The 15,851-nt window shown below is 38.2% G+C and overlaps 1 protein-coding gene across 4 annotated transcripts in view; it reads left to right on the top strand.

Moving 5' to 3' along the window:
- fam184ab (family with sequence similarity 184 member Ab) overlaps positions 1-15,851 on the top strand; it is a 223,645-nt gene that overhangs the window by 203,653 nt on the left and 4,141 nt on the right. For 2 of the 4 annotated variants that reach the window (XM_026194482.2, XM_026194483.2), the window contains 3 exons: positions 4,564-4,681; positions 6,472-6,576; positions 9,988-10,244. In XM_026194482.2, coding sequence (XP_026050267.1) covers positions 4,564-4,681; positions 6,472-6,576; positions 9,988-10,244 — 480 coding nt within the window. Of the gene's footprint in view, positions 1-4,563; positions 4,682-6,471; positions 6,577-9,987; positions 10,245-12,020; positions 12,165-15,851 lie in introns of those variants that run through there. The other 2 variants (XM_026194485.2, XM_026194487.2) reach the window with 2 other exon arrangements.

Consider the following 15,851-nt stretch of genomic DNA (forward strand, 5'->3'; position numbering starts at 1 on the left):
TACTGTATATACTGGGGACTGACTTGTTAAATAAACGCAGGTAGTGTATTTAAAAAAAAAAGAAAGAAAGAAAAGATTACTAAATAAAAATGAGACCAAAAGAATCCAGAACCATGATAGCGGCACCATAAGCATAATTACTGTCTAACACTTCAACACCAGTTCTCAAATTAACACATATTAAACTGTATGTAAATATCGCAGAGGTTTTGCTTTCTGCAACATTAGCAATGCAATATTGAAAAAGACTCCAAGGATCCTGCAGAAAACCCCCTACAAGTCTCAAAACACCAATTTCTTCTCAAAGAGAAAACAAATTTTGTTGCTGCACGACCAAACAAATCAAACTGCTCCTTTAAAGATCAAGCTGTCTCTGGCTGCCGTAGATAAAACTCTGCCTCCTATAAAGTCTTTATAGAGAAAATATCAAGCATACAGTATGAAAGCTGCTTAATGTGACCTTTTGGATCTTTCCTTCATTTCTCTTTTAGCCTTCTTTTCTATTTTTAACGTTTTCTTTGATGAGTGCTTCTTTATATCTCCATATTCTATCATAAATGCACAGTGAGTTTTCGAAATGACTCTTCAGTTTCTCATTCATTTTTCTCACGACATTTTTGTATTTGTATGTCTTGGTGTATATTATTGTACTTACAAAGTTTAAACCAACTAGGGAAAAATGTTCACTTAATGAGTAGTTTGTGTCTGCAACCACACAGCTGAAACTATTCAGCGTTAACACTGTGCACATGGACCAGTGCAACAACATGAGTGGGTCATGCATTTGTTCGTTCAGCTGCTGATGTGGTGTGAGTAGCATGAATGTGGTGTGTCAACAGCGGCTATGAGAGAAAAGGTCAAGACATGATAAGAAGGTGGCAAAGATAACAGAAACCCTCCTGACCATTTCTCATTTCTGTTTTTGGGACATTTGAAATCCTGAAACCTCAGACTCTTGCTGAGAGATTCTAAGTCATCATCTTATCACAGACTTCACCTTCACCAAGAAGATGAAGCACCTCCAGAAAATCCACATGAACACAGTGTTGCAGGTTTGCTGGTGACATATTGGAGCAGTCGTGGCTGTCCAGCGTCTCTTATCAGCTTAACCATGCAGCGGATTTTCTCCCTGCAGGTTGTCATGATGTTTTGTGTGTGTGTGTTTGTCCGTAAGCTGGAAACCGTCTGTCCGTGTGATCTGAAACAAATCTGAAAATGAGATAAATGCCACTGGTGGCACAGCGCTCCCTTGCTTTTCCTGTGGGTGTGACTGAGGGTCCTTCTGCTCAGCGAAGGGTTGCTGATGCTGTGGTACTCAGGCACAAAATAGCTGGTCACTAAACACTTGGCCTCAGTGTGCTCCTGCTCAGAGGAAGAGCTGTTTTAGCACCAACTCAGTCTGCTTGAACACAGATATATATATATATATATATATATATATATATATATATATATATATATATATATATATATATATATATATATAGATAGATAGATAGATAGATAGATAGATAGATAGATAATCAGTTATTAACAGTAAAAAAGGATCCAACTTGAATTTTTCTTAAATAAAGATTAGCACAATAACATCAGCTATATTTTGCCTAACAAAAAAGAAAAAGGCGAGCATAGACGTGACCCTATGAGGCCCACATATCTCTAAAGACGTTGTTAATTAGCTAAGACAAAGCAAAGCAAAGCAAGTTTCATATCTCATTGAATACAACTTGACTTTAATTTTTTAAATGATAATTACTATTAAAGCCAAAAAAAGAAGATAATGGGTGTGCTGTAGGGTGAGGTTATGTCCTTTCTCTGCCCTTTGCTCGTAGCATCCAGTTTCAAAACACAAAGACTGCAACAGCCTCAAGCTCCTTTCCTTCATATTTTTACTTTCGTGTTCAGAATTTACTCTAGATCCCTAAAGTGATTATTGCACTTGAACAATACAAAGCAGCAACCAGAATTTAGTTTGGTTCATACTGTAGATATTCTCCTACTTGAGCAGCAGAAAATGTTTGGCAAACAGGAAAAAAAATGATGAATCGCCTGTCTGATAAACTCAAAAGTACCAGCACAACAGCAGAGCTAATATCTGACAAAAGTGCAGATCAGCTTTTATCAGCATCACTTGGATGAGCTCCACTGGCTGTTCCACTCCAATGCCAGATTTTCTTTGGAGTGACTGCAATTTATCTAGAAGAGAAGCTGGCCTAAAGAAAGCAATCACTACTGCCATTTTATTTTTTTATTTTTTTGTTATGTTAAATACTTAAAAGCTCAAATTTAGCTGTTAAAAGATGGGTGCTTGATTTATTTTCCTCCAACCCATCAATATATAAAATGTGAAGCTTACTAAAATGAAAAAAATCATGTTATGAAAAATGGACTGAAGAGACTCATAACCTGAGTTAACTCAGAAGACACCTCATGAGGTTCTTGAAACAGTCCAAAATGCAAAAGCCACAACACAACAGACCTGAGTCTGAATATATGAGGGTATAAGACAGACGCTGGGACAAAGACTAATTTAAGAACTATAAACAATGGGAAGACGCCACTGACTGTATAGAAAAGGGGCAATTAGGAGGAGGGAAAACACCTGGGAAACAAGGACAGCTGAAACTGATCAAGAACAATAAACAACGAAAATAAAAGACAAAAAACAAGAGACAACAGAGTACTAAACTGAAACTGGAGGTAGCGCACGGGGGGGACAGAGATGTAGACTTAACAAGAAAGAAAAGGACATGGGGGAGTCTAAAACCAATTAAGTATATTTGGTACTCAGCATGTAAACACAATATAAAAAAAAGACTAAAAACCCTAAAAAATAACCTGAAATACAAAATTTTAAGAACTATAAACAAGATACAGGAGAAAAATCCAGGGAAATTTGTACTGTGTTAGTGTAACAAGTTTTTAAGTTCACTGTCAAATAATAATAAAAAGTATTACCAAAACTAGAAACATGCTTGCAGCTAAACATGAAAAGAAGTCGTGTTTGATCAAAAAGACCTGTTTTCATTTCCTAAAACGCCTCACATAAAAGTTTCTGTAACTGAGCTTTGATGGTTTCATTTTCCTGTTATTGTTTCTTTTGCTTAAGTTCTTTTTTCTTTCTTTCCTAATTTAAATTTATGAGGGTGTCATGTAGGGCTGCTCAATTAATCGAATTTTAATCTCGATTACGATCTGGTCTTTCAACGATCATTAAAAATGACTGAGCCGATTATTAGCCCCTCCCTCGTGCTTTACTCTCGCGCTGCTCCGTGTGGCAAATCGAGCGCACCTCTCTGCATTTCGAACACGTGTCACAACAATTACCAGAGGGAAGCTCGGAAAGCTAAGCAGAAGTTATTTGGAGAGGAGAGTGACTGCTGGTTGAAAAGAGAGGTAAAAAAAAACTTCAGTGGTGTGGAAACATTGTGGGTTCGCGGAGTCAGACGTGGATCAAGTAGACACAGTGTGTAAACTTTGCTACAGTGTCGTAGCTGCACCACAGAGCAACACTGCAAAGTTCACTAAACATAGATGTTTACATTTTTCATTTATTTTTTATATTGCAAACATTTGCACTGTTATCAGTATTTGACCACTATTTTATATTATTTTTTGACAATCTTTAAAGTCATTATTCAATACATTGTTACTGTTAAATATCGTCAAATAATCAAGATCTCAATTTCAGTGAAAATAATCGTGATTATCATTTTTGCCATAATCGAGCAGCCCTAGTGTCATGTCATAATTCTTGTGACCAGAAAAAAAAACATATTCTGAAAATACTTTGATTTATTAGCAACCCAGTACACAGTAACTGCAACTGAGTGCATCGCTGTTTAATTATGAGACTGGCATAATGACTTGTATCACGGCATGTTTCTTTTATGTTTACTTGAGTTTTGTGCACAAAATAAAATTTTAGTTTATCACAGCTTAAAAAAATAACTAATTTAAGCCAACAGTACAACATATGACTGCTTGCTTGAGCGTGTCACTCGCTTACTGCACTGCGCTCTTTAGCGTGCAGAAGGGAAAACGTCACCAGACGTTAAATTAATCAGAGCTTTTACACAAAGTGTTGATTTCTCTAAAGGCCAGTGTGAAAATAAATCCATTATAACGTTTTTGAAAGTTCTCCTAAGTTACAGAATCAAAACATTCTCCACAGGGACTGCACAGCTGCTGACATAATGGTTTTTGTGATGAGAAGAGGCGAGGGCGGGGAAGAAAGGAAGGACAATTACTGTTTTATTGATTAAAGTGTAATGAAAAAGGAAATCGCCTTTTGATACACACTTTTAATTTTCTCAACTCTTAAATGCTTCCATCTTGTAAACATACACTATAAAGTGCCAGATCAAATGTTCCTGCTTTGAATCTTTCCCTGCTAATGTTTGATGTCACATATTTAATACGTGGAAGAAACGCACACAGTTTGTTGGATCAAACTGTGCATTGACGTGTTGCTTGATTTTTAGATATGTATAATTTTGTTTTAGCCTAGACTGTGGGTGGATATTTATGGTCTTATGTCTTTTTTTTTTCTTTATCTCACAGGTTGGAAGGAACAGAGGATAAGTTCAGGAACAGAGAGAGTCGTCCTGAGGATCTGCAGCTCATCGCCGAGCTCAAAGATATGGTTTCTGAGAGAGAAACTCTAGTCAAAAAACTGGTGGTAGGTATTGAGGTAAAGTCTCAACCATAAGAAGCTATAGCTATAAACATGAAGAGGAAAATGCATCCTCCCTTATTTGTTTGCACACTGAACAAAAATGATGAGTAATGCTTTCCAGATCTTATCTGATTTATAGAGAAAGCATGGATAGTGTTGTCCAGACCCACAAAATATATGTTTAACTCTCCTGAAAACTCTAGGCTAAACATTTGAATAAACCCAACAAAAAAAATGTTTGCTGTACAATTAAAAATCGCTCAGGTTGTGCTGATTTTCACAAGTTACTTTTCTAACAACACTGATTTTATACTCGTTTTTATACTATATTACTATATTTTATCTTATATTCGAGACTAAAGTGAAACACCACATGGTTTTACTACAGAACCAGCTTTGAAGTCATCTTTTGAAGCTGTTTGGAAACGGCCAGCGCATTTTAAATAATAATTAAATGACGTCCATTGCACTAATCATCTGTCTGTCACTTCTGGCCACAGGCTAGCTAATGAGCCTCATCAAAGAACCAAGAGAACACCAAAAGAGAAAAACAAGCCAGAGTGTGAGGAGAATTGAAAGCAAGCATTTAGCAAAGAACTTGTCTTACAATCAATAAAAAAAGCACTTGGTTCGTCCAATTCTAAATGGTTTCACACTTAGCTTTGACCTTTTCAGTCAGTAGTTCAGACACACAGCGTCAGATTAATTTAGTAAAGGGTGGCTAACATTAGCAGTGCTAACACCAGCGTCTTGCAGGTTACCGTTGACATGCCTGTGCAGAATCTGGGTACATTTTGCTGTGGTTGAGTAGTTATACCATGTAGTGACTGTGGCTGGGTGTTTAACATCTTATAAAATCTAACAGTTAATTGCCTTTGAATATGAACTTAATTATGAGTAAGTAGTTTAATCAAGCAGTATTTGCACTCATGACTGTCGAGGGCAGCAACATGTATTCGACTACTCATACACACACATACAGCTTAATAACTCATTACTCACAGAGTTTGACATGTTAAAAATAATGTATGGGTGAGGAGTCCTTCATAAAACGAACAGTCGGTAAATATTTGACTTAAAGAGAAGGTGCTAATTAGAATAGTGCAGGACCCAAGACAGAATCCTGAGGAACACCACAAAGTTGTTTCTCAAGAAGAGTCCGAAACCTCATGTGACAATTGAAATGTTTAAAAATAAAATAAAAGATTTCAACTCGTCCAAACTTGGAAACATGCTAAATATATTCACATGTTGGCATTCAGAACTGCTACCCTCAGAAATATGTTGGAATTAGTCTTCATTTAAACGCTGCATCACAATTTTCAGCACCATTGTCAGGCTTAGTTTCTCTCTTTCGGACAGTTTGAGACCTAATCTACTTCAGTTCATTAACATTGTGAGATTCATTGTTTTTGTCTGACACTCAGTGGTACTGAGATGGTGATTTTTATTAATCAGGTTACATTTTTAATGCTGAGGCACTATTGCTGTCTGAGTCAGCTGTGGAGTTGTCTCTGACAGTTTGGAGCGCTTGGGAGGTGAAAAGTTTATGCTAAAGTGCATAAAAGGTACCTCACAGGTGCAAAATTCTGGTGGGCAGAAGAGTTTGGTTGTGAGAATTGCTGTTTTTAAGCAGTTTTCACAAAGACATGAAACTGTAGTGTCAAGTTTGTGTGCCACTCGGAAATGTTGCCAGACAGAGCTCATTAAATGTGTGATTTTCAGTCACTCTACACTCCCCTGAGTCCTCCGCAGCCTAACTGGCTGTCAGCTAACACGATTTTCTCCTCCAGGACGATAAAAAGTTCTACCAGCTGGAACTCGTCAACAGGGAGACCAACTTCAACAAAGTGTTCACCGCCAGTCCTAATGTGGGAGTTATCAACCCGCTCATTAAGGTAGGCCCTAATATCCTGTAACACGCCACACACAGGGGCACTCTGATAAGCCTGCTCCATTATTTTACTACATAGCAAAGATGATATCCACTCCAAGTCATTTCATGTACATCCGTGCTGATCAACCAACACCATCAGTGCTGAGGTTTTAAAAAGGTACCACAGTAAATCATTTTAAGTAATACCTGTTAAGAATTACACCATTTTTGAGGTGACTGTCGTCCTTTAGCAAAGTTTACAGAGCAAGACATGAAGTTGTTTTACAGCAAAGAAAGGATCACGATGTTCCAGTAAAACTTTCAGAGTTTATGAGAGACAGTAGAAGGACAAGGGGAGAAAAAAAATCAATTTTATCACATTTATTCTTTTCTGTAAAATGAAGGTCGTCAAGGATGGAGAAACGGACAGGAAACTGCATGAGAAACAGGAACTGTGGTGTTTCTTTCATTTCTAGATAATAGCACAGACTGAGGAGTGAGGGGGAGGCTGTCCAAGGTCTACATACCAAGATCTTGTTTGTTTGCAGCAGCTGAACCAAAGTGTCACAGTTCATATAGATTTCAATGCACCATAAAAACACCACAAAAGGAAAGGGCCTTTGGTTTTAATGAATGCAGTCAAATAAAATCAGGAAGTTTGACTGCAATAAAATTATTTTCTCTTATTACCTTTAATTAAATAAATGCTGTTTCCTGTTAGTCGCTGTGGCTCAATGTAATTATATAACTAGAGAATTTAAACCTAAAGCCAAAAGGACAATGGTGCTTTTCTGAAGCATTGATTTTGTGATCTGTTTAAAGCTGCTGAAAACAAACATTTCTGTTCTTTAAAGCACTTCTCAAAAAATCAGTATATAGGATGTTGGTTTAGCGAAATAACCAGATAAGCAAAAGCAAGCATTAATTTAGATACCAGACTCCCCCGCCCCCCAATGTTACACAATATATTGCAACAAAAGGAAAAGCTCTGTATACTATATAAGGATAATTAAATGGCACATTTTTAGAAATCATATAAATAACATTTATTTCTATTTTAATATTTGATAATTGAAACAATTTAATTTAGACCTTTCCCTCAGCTTGTGTAAAAAAGGTTCAATAAATACCTTAAAATCAATTGTTTATTAGAGACTTGGTTTTTCTTTCCTTCCTGTCACACCGGCATCGTATTTTCTCTTTTTACTGGATTTATGACGACCATCTTGTAGTTGTCAAGGGTGTGGTCAGAGGGGGGGCATGGGGTGGCACAGGCCCCACTAAAAATACAATTAACTCCACTGGATGAAAGTATGGATGGGACCAGTGGTTCAAATATAGCATAGTGCATTTACTCAAGCACTGTACTGAAGTTTGATTGATTGATTGATTGATTGAATCTTTATTTTGAACATGTTGAAAAAGTACAACAAAATAGAATTAAAAGAGACAAATGAACAAAGCAAAACAAAAGGAAAACGAGCAACCACAACTCCAAATAACGTTCATGTTCAAAAAGGTAAATATAAATGGCCTGTATTTATATAGCGCTTTTCTAGTCCCTAAGGACCCCGAAGCACTTTACATATCCAGTCTTCCACCCATTCACACACACACACTGGTGATGGCAAGCTACATTGTAGCCACAGCCACCCTGGGGCGCACTGACAGAGGCAAGGCTGCCGGACACTGGCGCCACCGGGCCCTCTGACCACCACCAGTAGGCAACGGGTGAAGTGTCTTTCCCAAGGACACCACGACCGAGACTGTCCAAGCCGGGGCTCGAACCGGCAACCTTCCGATTACAAGGCGAACTCCCAACTCTTGAGCCACGATCGCCGGAGCAGGAAGAAGCATAAGCTTATTTAATCCCACCCCTTTTCCACTATCTAGTATCAATAGACTACAGAAATACCTCCTTGCAATTACATTATATGTTATGTGTAATTTTTTATTTTTTTTATTTATACACATATATGTTTCTATCTATCCATACATACGTATATACACACATACGCACATATACACATTTTCAATAACCCCATTAACACCTCAAGGATACACAACCTACAAATATATATATATATATATATATATATACCCATACCAACATACCCGTGCACGCGCACACACATGAAAATATTAGACAAGAACAGCCTATAAAATCTCTACCTTTTCCCTGTACCCTGTAAAAACCATATCCTTAAACCGCTTTTTAAACTGCGCCATGCTTGGACATTGCTTCATATCTTTACTTAGTCTGTTCCACAGCTTCACTCCACACACAGAGATGCAAAAACTTTTTAATGTTGTACGGATACGAGGATGTTTTAAATTTAATTCCCCCCTCAAATTGTATCCCCGTTCCCTTTTAGAAAACATTTTTAGAATATTCAGCTTAATGTACTACATCTGCTTCAGTAATGCATCTTTATGATGATGCCAAAAATCACTCCTAGTGTTTTCTAATCCAGACTGTATACTGAATATATTTCAGATCAAATATTCTGATTTTCTGTGGGCCCTTTGTTCATTGTTCTTGGTGTCCCATGTGATAACACTCCCAGACATATGGTGGTTGCCGTGGTGATTTAAATCAATTAGTGCTTCTACAATAAGAATAGCAGCTCATTTTTCTCTTTGACCGATGTCTAAAGAAGCTCCTTTGAAATTAATACTCTTTTCTTTGTTACATTGCATTAAGAATTAAATGGATATTTTAAAGTAAATAGTGTGCCGACCTTTTCCTTTTGTGGCAAAAAAGTACAAAAGAGCAGAAAATTAAAAGGTTTAGAACAAGATTGACATTCTCATGCAGGACTTCATAGCTCGTAGCAGGAAACAGGTTCAGAAGATGTTTCTGGTTAACAGAATGTCTCATTGTCATGTGTGTCTGAGCTGAATGGTTCCCACTGCATGATTTAACTGTTGACACGATCTCAGGTACAACTTTGACCTGTGACGCGTTGTTTTCTTTGCAAACCCTTTCTCTGATCATGTCTTTGTGTGTATAAATGTGCCACCCGATTTGACTGGTCTTCTTTTCTTCAGCCTTCCTTTGCTTTCAAAGCCATTTGTTAGTGTGAGATGTTTCCCGCTTTTACACATCTCTTCTCATCTGAACTTTCATTCTGCTCAGAGTGACTGGTGCTTTAAGACTGTGACTGAGCAATGCCGGTCTTCAGACTGATCCATTCACTCTGCTTCGATCAGCATTTGAATATTATTAAGTTAGCACGCTGCTCTTTCCTGTCTCTCATTGGCTGAACTGTTACAGCTTCCAGAGCTCTCCCTGTACTCCATTTGCCCTTTTTATCCTTTCATTACTTCCTAAGTTTTTATTATTATTTTGTTTTAAACTTCCCTTTTGCTCCTTTTTGACCCCCATGCCCCTCCTTTTTCTTTTTTTTTTCTTTTTTTTTCTCCTGTGTAGCAAAAGAGAAAGAATGAGAAAACAGCAGCCAGCAGATTGAGCAGCTCTCCTAATGTCAGGGCTCTGGAGGGAGCAGGTATGGGCATGGGCTTGGTGGGTACAGGGAGCGGCCAGCCCCCACAACCACCACCCCCGCCCCCAACCCCGCCCAGTCGCCTAGAGCCTATCCCCAACTCCCCCCTCCATCACCTTGAGCTCAACTCCAACAAACCTCTTGCCCCGCTGACCCCTCCCACCGAACCCAAGAAATTCATGAGGTGAGACCTTTTCAGCCCCGACTAACAGCAGCGCATTAATTATCCAATCACAGGCCTCAGAAGCACTTTTACTGAAGTGAGTCGTGGCCAGAGGTAAACATTCAAATATATAATATCTTTATTTTAGATTTTAAAACAAACAACAGAACTTGGTTCTTCTTCTCTACAGATGTTTTGTTTTATTATACTCATTCTTTCTTGCCAAGTGTGGCACTTTCATAAACCATAAGAAGCATGAAATCATTGTCAGCTATAGCTGCAGATTCTAAAAAAAGAAGCTTTCAGAAGCTCTGTGCTGTGATCAACTGTTCGCTGATTCCCAACCTTGTTGATTGCTGGTGCCATGTTGAGCTTTCCCCTCTGCAGTTTGTTGACAGTTGTAGAAGCAAGATGTGGAACCTGAGTTTAAGACAAAAAAGGCAGAAAAACGCTGCTTGTTTTTAGATCATTACTTTGGTTTTTTGGCTTAAATATCAGCTGTTGCTACTTGATTTTCTCAGTTTTTGTTATTAGTTTAATCAAGATAACACACTGGTTAAACTGCCAGGTGTTGCTTCCACTTGACTCTGTTTGGAACAAGATTAAAATATATGTATTTAGCAGGTGCTAGAGCTGCAACAAAATTAGTCATCACATAATCAGGCAGTTATTTTAAAGATTTGGCGTTAGGTGATTGGTGGATACTATGGTATTCTCCAGATACAGTGATGTTAGATTGTTTAAATGCAAAGACATTAAAGGTGACACAGAAAAACAAACTCAACCAAGGTTTAGTCAACATATTATAATTTTTTCCTTGGAAATGAATAAAACCTTTCTATTCACAACAGCTGTATAACCTTGAGGAGGTGCTTTATATTCCAAGGCAAAGGCCCTAAAATATTAAATTGAAATCCTCAACAATGAGACAGTCCCATACTATAAAAAATCATTAGGAAGTAGAACCAGGCATCGTATACATGTTTCAGACATTCAGGGTGAACTGGCATTATAGTACATAGTATTAACTGATGAGATAAAAACTGCTGCATGGCTCGTTGCATTCAAGGTGTTATGGTGTTACATTAAGCGGTCACTCCCAACTCCAACCAAGGGGGTGTTCTTGTTTCACTAATGCTGTCCCTAGCAAAGTACTATCTAGAGCCACATCAGGTTTTATCGTCCTGATGGAGTGCTTGTGTGAGATTTATGTTATACTGCAGGTTGGAAGCTAGCATAAAGCTCTTACACTTTTCTGCGATAAATTCATCCCAAATAGAAAAAGGACTGTTAGAGACAACTGAGAGAGTCAGGCAAGGGCTATTTTTTTGAAAACCAAGTTTAATCCTGCTACTTTAAACCACTGGGGAAAAAAACAATAGAAAAAACTGTTTAATGCATGGTTGATGTAATGTTTTTGGCTTTTAAAGTAACCAGGGCTACTTTTTAAAAGCAAATTTTAAGCTAATAAGCTAACAGACATGCTACTGTTTGCAGCTTACAGTAGAGCAAACCAGGTTCAATCAAATCCTCACCACTTTGTTTTTCTTGATTTAGATTTTTAAGTGGAAATAATGTCCAAACTATTTAACTATGGATTGTAGATAGTTTTACATCAAAGACATCTAGAGCCTAAACGTCTGGAGTACCCTAAGCTATGACGACAGTTTGGTCCTTTCATACTTTTTGGTGATAATAACCGTTAATAGTTTTTGATAACAGCCTCTCTCCTCGGGGTTAGGGTTTGGCGAACAGTTAATCAAAAAGACTTGTAGATGATTTTCTGCCTCCTTTCAGGGCCTGAGGTTTTTACTGTTTATATCACAAACCAGCTGACCCTGAGTCGACATTAAAGGACACGACTACTTTCTGCTGCAGCACGTTTGAACTCAGAGGCATTGGCAGCTCTTTAAATAGAAGTGAATAATATGGAAAGGGCAACATAAACACAAGAGTCCCGTGTGCGACTGAAGCTTCAAAGAATGGCCTTGGAATGCAAAAGGGGCATGTTTTTACTTTTGATTTCTTTTCTTTCCCATCAGTCCGAACATGTTGCTGTCTGAACTGTGTGCATGCTGAATGTTCTTTTTTTTTGGTTTTGTTTTCTCTTCTTTTCAGTTCAGGACGTTTACACTACCTGTTGTTATTATCCACTGTGTCTTTTTTGTCGTTGTTTTGTGTCACACTGTGACGTTTCTTTCTTCATCCTCACCATCATCTAAATTTCAGCATGTTGCACTTTTACTCGACTCGAAATGGGCTCGACCGTTTTTGTAAAAAGTAAATAAACGTTTTTTTTAATGCAGACTTGTATTGAAGTAGATATTGTCTTTTGCTATTATGGACCGTCTCCCTCTGTGTGTGGTGGTGTCTTATTTTGATCCTGCTCTACTCTACGCTCCAGTAAACGCTGCTTTGGTGGCTGTGACGAACTGTGTGAACTGATATGATGATAAATTATGCAACATGCTTCTCACATGAATACATGCAGTGTGTATGCGTGTGAGGGGTGGCGGGATGAGGGGGGGGGGTGTAGTTGCATGTAGGTTTACAGCATGTGTGTGAGTGAGTGGTTTCTTTCCTTTGTGCTGCATGTTGTACTGCCGAGTAAGACGCAGTGGCTGCTTTGCAAAAGCTTGGGACAAACCTCTGTTGATTTAAAATGCTTGCACAAGCACACACACACACACGCATTATTATTCCTCATTGCCAGAGCTGTACCCTAACACACATTCTAACATGCACAACAAAGTAAGGCGATGACAGTATGAGGTCAGGTGTTAGAGGCTTTGAAATGTTTTCAGACTATAGTACAATTTATCTCTGCTCTCACTCTTCACACTCTTTGTTCTTAACAAACAGTTTGAGTGATGGTAAACATTTTCCTTACACTTGAGCGATTTGCTATGCTGGCCTCTTTAAATCAATAAGTCGTTACGTGTTTAACCCTGATAAACGTTATTCAAATAGACTTCAGTTTGTATAGAAGAAGTAAGTCAGACATCAGAGCAGTAAAGAGTAGTTATTAGACTGCAGCTTGCACCCGTTTTGGCTGAAGGAGATATCTTTGTGCCTACAAACATCCAGAACATTCATAACAAAGATCTGTTTAATAGGAAAATATAGAACGCAATATGTATAACAGCCTGTTAATGGTGTTAAATTGGGTATGTTTAAGTCCCAGACTAATCCTAATCTAATCCTAAATTCAAGATGACTAACTCAAAGTTACGTGTTTTAGGTTAATGACCCTAAATTTTGGGGTATGGACAGCAAAAACCCCAAACAAATAAAATAAAAACAAGCTTCATAGACGCGTATCAGACAGACAACAAGAAAGTCAGGAGTAAGCTGCATATAAATGTAGGAGAATTAGAGGGATTAGAAACAGTTGAGGAATAAGAAACAGCTGAAAGGAATCAAGACAATCATGTCGACAGGAACTAAAGAGAAAAACACCAGAAGAAAAAACAAAATATCAAGTATCATGCACCAAAAACACAATAATATAAATCAAAATCTGAAATACAAAACTCTGCAACAATAATAATCCTCATTTACCAGAGCCAACGAGACGCCAAGCCAGTTCAATGACTCTCTAAAACAAGGCATTTTAGACCCCTCCCCCTTCAAGGCCCGCTTTCTTCTCAATGGCTGCCCCTCAAAAACAGAAAGTTTGAACAGAACGTGGGTGCAGCTTCTGTGCTCACAGCCAGATTTGACCATATTAGTAATCTGTTGACATCATACAGATTCAAGAATAGAAAAAAAAATAGCTGAATGAACCTTTAGAGCAGACTGAAGTCTCAGCTTTTGGCTCTCACATAAGCTGATCTTATTATCTTTATAAAAATAAAGATAAGCTGTCTTCAGGTAGCTGTTCTAACGTGTGCATTTACTCATACAGTCCTGGGATTCTTTAAAGCTGTTTAAAAGGCCTAAAATATCATAGTATATTAAAAGGTCATGGCCAGCAATGTCACCTTACAGCAAGACCCTGAACTGGATAAGTGGAACAAAATGGATGGATGGATCGTAAAAAGTATAGTAAAAAAAATTATATTTTAAATTAAATAGTTTTGATATAAACATATAGATAAGTAAACAAAGTGCAAACAATGCAAATTGAAGTAATCTACATCAGCGGTCCCCAACCTTTTTTGCGCCATGGACCGGTTTATGCCCGACAATATTTTCACGGACCGGCCTTTAAGGTGTCACGGATAAATACAACAAAATAAAACTAGTGAAAAGACCCAGGAAAACCGAGTAAACGATAAAAACGATAACAAAATAACGCTGAAAACTGATAAAAACCCTGAAAACCATACATTTCACACCTGAGCCTCAACTCTCGCGGCCCGGTACCAAACGACTCACGGACCGGTACCGGTCCGAGGCCCGGGGGTTGGGGACCGCTGATCTACATGATTGAAATGTACAACTGAAAGACCAAATCTTAAACACTTGAGCTGCAGATGATATGACTGCACCTTGATCCCTTAAAAAATAAGGTAGGCAGGTGAAGTGCACACATTTGTAAAAGCCTGCTGAGTTTCTAGCCCTCTGTTTCCCCCTCAATGTCCAGTATTTGTGCAAATGCAAAGAGAGGCCACATCCTCTCTCTGCTGTCACGTACAATGGATAGACTCCCTCCTTCAATCTGATACGCTCCTCTCGCTCTTCTTACTTCTTCCTCTGACCTTGATTCATCTTCTCATGCTCTGCCAATCTCTTTTCATCTCCTCTCCATCGTATTTCCTGCCCTGCTCCTGCAAGTCATCCAGCTTCTCTGCTCACGGTTTCATGCCACCACATTTCACCTCTCTTTTCTCCTTTTCTTCTTGCGAACAGAAAGCTGCACTTCCTGCATCAAAGCTTCCTGAAAATTATCTTTAAAATCCTCTGATCGCCTCGTGATTCTGTCAGTCAGTGCACACACTGAGAATACAGACTCTGAGGGTGTTTAATATGAGATGACCGTGAGCACAAATTATACATTAACATGAATATTTTATGAATTTGTGGTAAAACAGAACGCCTTGAGTCTGCACTGTGACTGTGCGCAGCATAAACAAGATTTATTAGGCTAAGCAAATATAAGGGAGGTCTTTTTGGGAGAAAGTAAAATAACAAAAAAATACCCTCGTAAAATTTTAGCATCGCCCCGGGGTTATGGGACTGTTTGTTTAAGAAGTAGCCCATTAAGAAACAGAAGTGGCTCCGATAGGTGTTTGTTTTTAATAGATGCACACACTAATTAGTTCAAACTTTGGGGAACGGTGTGTTTCCCCTCTGAGGACGTGAGTCAGGAAGGAACTGCAGCTTGATTAGATCATATAAATTCCAGCCGCGATTGGCATTCTCCTGGAAAAGAATAGACTTTAAATCATTGGATAATGCCAATTTAAAGTAATTTAGTGTTATAGAGTTACCTGCTGAGGAAACTAACCTCTTAAAGTATTTTAACACACATATACTCACCAAGCTCAGCCCATCAGTGCTCTTTTAAAATGTGACAAAGACAATATAAAAGATGCACAAAGCTTAAGAATCTGAAAAGTTGAGCTTAATCCCCAAGTTGTTTCAGCGGGAATCCTACACCAAAACCTGCCCCTCATTTTAAAA

Source organism: Astatotilapia calliptera, chromosome 15 (genome assembly GCF_964374335.1).
Source record: "Astatotilapia calliptera chromosome 15, fAstCal68.1, whole genome shotgun sequence".
Lineage (NCBI taxonomy): Eukaryota > Metazoa > Chordata > Actinopteri > Cichliformes > Cichlidae > Astatotilapia > Astatotilapia calliptera.